At 29.5% G+C, this 6465-nt stretch overlaps 1 protein-coding gene across 2 annotated transcripts in view; it reads right to left on the minus strand.

Annotated features, from left to right (window-relative positions):
* LOC145286003 (protein Dr1-like) overlaps nucleotides 1-5449 on the minus strand; it is an 85115-nt gene extending 79666 nt beyond the window's left edge. The window contains exons 1-2 of one of the 2 annotated variants that reach the window (XM_080134601.1): nucleotides 4987-5449; nucleotides 996-1231 (exon numbers count right to left, since the gene is read on the minus strand). In XM_080134601.1, the coding sequence (XP_079990727.1) occupies nucleotides 996-1215 (220 nt within the window). In that variant the 5' untranslated portion in view covers nucleotides 1216-1231; nucleotides 4987-5449. Of the gene's footprint in view, nucleotides 1-995; nucleotides 1232-1518; nucleotides 1835-4986 lie in introns of those variants that run through there. The other variant, XM_080134600.1, reaches the window with a different exon arrangement.
* Between the last annotated feature and the right edge of the window lie 1016 nt (nucleotides 5450-6465).

Genomic DNA, 6465 nt, shown 5'->3' on the forward strand with positions numbered 1-6465 from the left:
CGGTTTTTGAAAATTTAAGATGGCACCGGCACACAACGGTGCAGCAAATTTAGAGTTAAACGGAATTAGTGAGGAGTTAGTTCCAACCCTTTTTCTGCTGATTTTTAAATTGTTCATTTCCCAAAACATTTTTAAATACACAAAAGTATTTTTAGTTAAAGTTATTTTTTAATTGCTCGTTTTATGTGATTTTTTTGTAATGCACTCATTTATTAAAGTAAAGTCACTTGGGTAATTTCAGACGAGGATTTACACCGTCTAAACTAATATCATATATAACTTTTCCGAAGGCAACTGATCAAATACACACACCCAAAAATGAACTATCAATCGTAATGGTTAATAACTGAATAAAAATGAGTAATTCTCTTTAGCCCTCTAGGTCTCCACCTATACAAAAACAAAATTCGATTTTTATTTTATCAATGATTGTCTGGGGCAAAGAGTAAAATTTGGTGCTTATGCATTTTTGTTATTGCGCTATTGTTTAGTAGTAAATTCAAGTTAAATTCAGTTTTACAATATCTTTTTATATTAAATTGTTAATTGAAAGAAGAGAATAGTCAGAAAACACCCTCCCCTCCCAATGTTAAGAATGACTTTCTAAATAATAACGTTATTTCAGCACGATAACATAAGTGGATAAGTACCTAAAATTTTATTAAACGAGCATTAAACAGTATTGAAAAATGGAAAAAAATAAAGAAGGAAAAGAAAAGTCGAGATAACAAACATGGAACATGTAAATTAAATAATGAAAATATATATATATTACTTAGTAACAAGATTTTCTTTTCGGTACTAGTGCAGAGAGTGATCCGGGCGTAAATAATATTTAAAAAGCCATTCTTAACATGGGGAGGGGAGGGTGTTTTATACTTCAACCTTACAATTGAATAAAAAAAAAAAAAAAAAAAAACTTTAATTAAACTTGGAAATACGATTTAAAAAATAGTGCGGATCACTCTCTCTGCACTAGCACCTTCTTTTCTTACCTGTTAAAACGTGTTCCGGCGAGATGGTTTTCTTTGTTTGTTTATTGCAAATTTCGTTCGCTTCCGAAGAAACTAAATGAATAAATTCCGTACAACAATTGAGGATTAATTCTCTGGAATCGTTGGCAACGCGGATGTTCGGGATCAATTCTTTGATCATTTTGTTGAGGGCCGCTCGAGGGATGCTAAGTTCATCATCATCTCTATTGTCAGCCATCATTCAGAAAAAAAGTTAACTAGAAATAAAATTTATTACATAATCGTTGGTATTAAATACATATTGATACTTTCAGCATTAAAAAAAATGGCTAACGCTTGCTATTAAAACCAAAACTCATTCATGTCAATTTCGAGTGATAAAAATTCATCTGCTAAGTTTCGTGAAAAAAAAATGTAATCGTTTTTTTCTTTTGTAAAAGGAATATTGAAATTAAGAAACAGATTTTATCTCATGAGATACAAGCGCCTGAATGAAGACGAATTCAAAAGGAAAAAGTATTAAAATATCAAAATAAAATTTTACCAGTAGAAAGCAGCAATCAGGGACAGAAAAGCCGAATTATGGGGAGATAATTCGGGAATACCGATATTTGTTTAGAATAAGAAAAAATTTCCGCAATATATCATTTCTTAATTTGTCCATTTCATTCACATAAATTGTTTTAAGTCTAAACTGGTTTCAGCATTATTCACAAACGTTTTAAATTAATTTAATACCAACATGTTCAACATCTCATAATCTTAAAAAACATTTTTTAGCGTTATTGTCTTTATGATAAAATTATCACGTCGGGAAACGATGATTATTTATTTTTACGGCGGACCTGTAGACCTGAACGAACTTTCTCCCCTACAGTAAAATTGGTGCCCGGAAAACTCGTCCCGGGAAAACTCGTCTCGGGAAAACTCGTCTCCGGAAAACTCGTCCCCTTTCGCTAGGTAGGAAAACTGGTCCCTTATTGAATAAATATCGATTAAAAACACATTTTATGATCGTTCTTGAAGGAGAAATTGTTTTTTAAAAATAGACTATAGTCCCCCCTCATAATATTAAAAAAAAATTTTTTTACTTGTTTGATGTTTTTTTTTTTTTTTTTTTTTAAATAAAATCGATTTTCTAAGTGTCCGTTTTCTACCTAACTGGCTAAGTTCTTAGTGGTTTCACTTATTTTAAAGCGTTTATTATGTTCATAAACGAGACCGCATATTTTTTTTATATTAATATAAAAAGAATTTACTTATTTACTGTTGTTATAAAAGGGTAAAATGGATTTGGGTTTGTATTACTGTACACATAGATTCGAAAAAATTGTCAAAAAACAAATATATAACAAATAAATGTTATCAAGATAAGCTACTTTCCTACCAAACTGGATATATTTTTCGTGTTTTTATTCAATGTAACATGTTTATTCAGCTCGAAAAACATACAGTGTTTACCGATGTATTGGACAATTCAAAATAGCGGCCGACTCTCTCTTAAACACAGTAAGTTCGGGAATAGGTGTTATAAATAATAAACTAGACAAAATACTATTAAAAAAAAACACCGAATATATGTCAACCTATGTCACGGTAATATATATTGAGCGAATTTCTAACAGTATTTTGTCTAGTTTATTATTTTTCGAATCTATGTGTACAGTAATACAAACCAAAATTTTAATATTTTTTGAAATATAATTTAGAGAGGGGGAGGGGTTATATCTCCCTCGGAAAAAGAAACAACAAAAAATGAAATTAAAAAGATTCTTGATAAACGAAAGCGGAGTTTTCAATAAAATTGATTAATAAATTTATTTAGTGATTACTTTTTCTCTGAATGATTGATTTTAGAATTTTGAAGTAAAAATTAAAAAAATTAAAAATGAGTTAACGAGAGATTGTTAGCACGAATTTAGGAAAACTCGTCCCGGGAAAACTCGTCTCGGGAAAACTCGTCTCCGGAAAACTCGTCTCCGGAAAACTCGTCTCGGGAAAACTCGTCCCCTTTCGCTAAGTAGGAAAACTGGTCCCGTATTGAATAAATATCGATTGAAAACACATTTTATGATCGTTCTTGAAGGAGATATTGTTTTTTAAAATAAACTATAGCCCCCCCCCAATGTTTTTTTAAAAATATTTTTACTTGTTTAATGTTTTTTTTTTTTTTTATATAAAATCGATTTTCTAAGTGTCCGTTTTCTAAGTTCTTAGTGGTTTAACTTATTTTAAAGCGTTTATTATGTTCATACAAAGTTTATTACAAGTTTTTTTTTGTTCTTATTTTAACGATGTTTTTTGGAGTCATAAAAACAATAATAAAAAACAAAACCCAAAAATTAAAAAGAGCGATTCGATTCTTCGTTACGCTTTTGGTTTTGTTTTTTAATTATGATAGTTTTTTTTGTTGTTATGTTTTTGTTTTCTCTCATACCAAATGCACTCATGCGTTATTTAAAATTATGATTTTATCAATTATCAACATTTATCCTGTCAAATTTTGCAAAAATTAACTAATAAATTAAAAGCGAAATATTTTTTTGGCGCGAGAGATGCCATGTGCTAACAATCTCTCGTTAACTCATTTTTAATTTTTTAAATTTTTTTTTAATTCTAAAATCAATCATTAAGAGAGAAAGTAATCACTAAATAAATGTATTAATCAATTTTTAGAAAACTCCGCTATCGTTTATCAAGAATCTTTTTAATTTCATTTTTTGTTGGTTGCTTTTCGAAGGGAGATATAGGTTTTATCCCCCCCCTCTCTCTCTCTAAATTATATTTTAAAAAATATTAAAATTTATTATTTTCTTTTTAAAACCAAATCTCCCTCAGTAATTTCTTTAATTTTCTATTTTTTAGCTAAGATGTGATATACCGGGCATTATTTCTCGTTCTCCCGTAACACTCGACATGTTTTTTGTTTGTTTTCTGTTTTTTTTTTTTTTCTTTACCAAATCGTTTAATTCCAAACAAATTAAATAAACGACATAGTCGGCGAGGTAGAAAAATCGATTTTACCCTTTTATAAACAACAGTATATAAGTAAATTCTTTTTATATTAATATAAAAAAATATGCGGTCTCGTTCATGAACATAATAAACGCTTTTATTAAAAACACAAAAAAAAAACATTAAACAAGTAAAAATATATTTTAAAAAATATTATGGGGGGGTATAGTTTATTTTAAAAAACAATATCTCCTTCAAGAACGATCATAAAATGTGTTTTCAATCGATATTTATTCAATACGGGACCAGTTTTCCTACCTAGCGAAAGGGGACGAGTTTTCCGGAGACGAGTTTTCCGGAGACGAGTTTTCCGGAGACGAGTTTTCCCGAGACGAGTTTTCCCGGGACGAGTTTTCCCGGCACCAGCACATGGCATCTCTCGCGCCAAAAAAATATTTCGCTTTTGATTTATTAGTTAATTTTTGCAAAATTTGACAGGACGACAATAAATGTTGATAATTGATAGAATTATAATTTTAAATAACGCATGAGTGCATTGCATTTGGTATGAGAGAAAACGAAAACATAACAACAAAAAACTATCATAATTAAAAAACCAAAACAAAAAAGTAACGCTCCCAGTTTTTAATTTTTTTGTTTGTTTTTTTTATTATTGTTTTTATGACTCCAAAAAACATCGTTAAAATAAGAACCAAAAATTTTTTTAATTAACTTTGTATGAACATAATAAACGCTTTAAAATAAGTGAAACCACTAATAACTTAGCCAGTTAGGTAGAAAAAAAAAAAAACATTAAACAAATAAAAATATTTTTAAAAAATATTATGGGGGGGGTGCTATAGTCTATTTTAAAAAGCAATATCTCCTTCAAAAACGATCATAAAATGTGTTTTCAATCGATATTTATTCAATACGGGACCAGTTTTCCTACCTAGCGAAAGGGGACGAGTTTTCCCGAGACGAGTTTTCCCGAGACGAGTTTTCCCGGGACGAGTTTTCCTAAATTCCTTGTAAACAAAAAGGGGTAGGTACCTACCTTTTATCTTTTTGAATAAAAAAAATACTTGCTCGACAAGAACACGACTGTTTTTGCTTTAATAATTATTTTTTATTCAAACGTAACAAATAAAAATTTCAATTTGGCTTGAACTTTGCAGTTTTTGGATTATTTTTTATTTTTATTATTGTTTTTTTAGCCGGATTTAACTAACAAACAAAACAAAACAAAAACAATTTTGGTGCTTATGCACTGATGTTACAGTTATTTTTTTATGGTTTTCCACAATGTTTGAAGTCTCTAATGTTTTTAATTATAACTACAATCTCTGACAAAAACTCCCCCCCCCAAAAAAAAATATCCACCAAGAAAATAAAACATAACAAAATAATCCGAAAAGCGCAAAATTCAAGCAAAAAAAAAAAGTTTTCAATTTGGTCTCATTTCGTTTTCCGGTACGCTCGACATAACTTTTTGATTACCCGTCTGGTCGGCCATATTAGATATTCATCGTTAGTTATTTAGATCAGACATACACATTTAAATCATGATTTTCTCTAGTTCAGATGGGTGCAGTAAATAAACTTTGGGTTTGTATTACTGTACACATAGATTTGAAAAAGTTGTCAAAAAACAAATATATAACAAATAAATGTTATCAAAGGCAAGACAAGTTACTTTTCTACCAAACTGGATATATTTTTCGTGTTTTTATTCAATGTAGCAATATTCAGCTCGAAAAAGATATAGTGTTTACCAATGTATTGGAACATTCAAGATGGCGTCTTATTCTCTCTTTAACACGGCAAACTTTTAACTCGAAATGACCCCTAATGTATAACATAAGGCACAGAAAAGAAATATTTATAATGCGTACACAGCTTTATTTTCTCATATAACCACAAAATGTGACCCCCCCCCCCGTTAAAAGTCAATAAATAAACTTAAAAAAAATTTCCTGCTAAGTCTGTAACCGACGATACTAATTTTACGAATTTAGGAAAACTCGTCCCGGGAAAACTCGTCTCGGGAAAACTCGTCTCCGGAAAACTCGTCTCGGGAAAACTCGTCTCCTTTCGCTAGGTAGGAAAACTGGTCCCGTATTGAATAAATATCGATTGAAAACACATTTTATGATCGTTCTTGAAGGAGATATTGCTTTTTAAAATAGACTATAGCCCCCCCCATAATATTTTTAAAAAATATTTTTATTTGTTTAATGTTTTTTTTTTTTTTTTCTACCTAACTGGCTAAGTTCTTAGTGGTTTCACTTATTTTAAAGCGTTTATTATGTTCATACAAAGTTAATTAAAAAATTTTTTGGTTCTTATTTTAACGATGTTTTTTGGAGTCATAAAAACAATAATAAAAAAAACAAAACAAAAAAATTAAAAACTGGGAGCGTTACTTTTTTGTTTTGGTTTTTTAATTATGATAGTTTTTTGTTTTATGTTTTCGTTTTCTCTCATACCAAATGCAATGCACTCATGCGTTATTTAAAATTATAATTCTATCAAT

Source organism: Euprymna scolopes, chromosome 10 (assembly GCF_053919585.1).
Source record: "Euprymna scolopes isolate OS-2025 chromosome 10, ASM5391958v1, whole genome shotgun sequence".
NCBI classification, from domain to species: Eukaryota; Metazoa; Mollusca; class Cephalopoda; order Sepiida; family Sepiolidae; genus Euprymna; species Euprymna scolopes.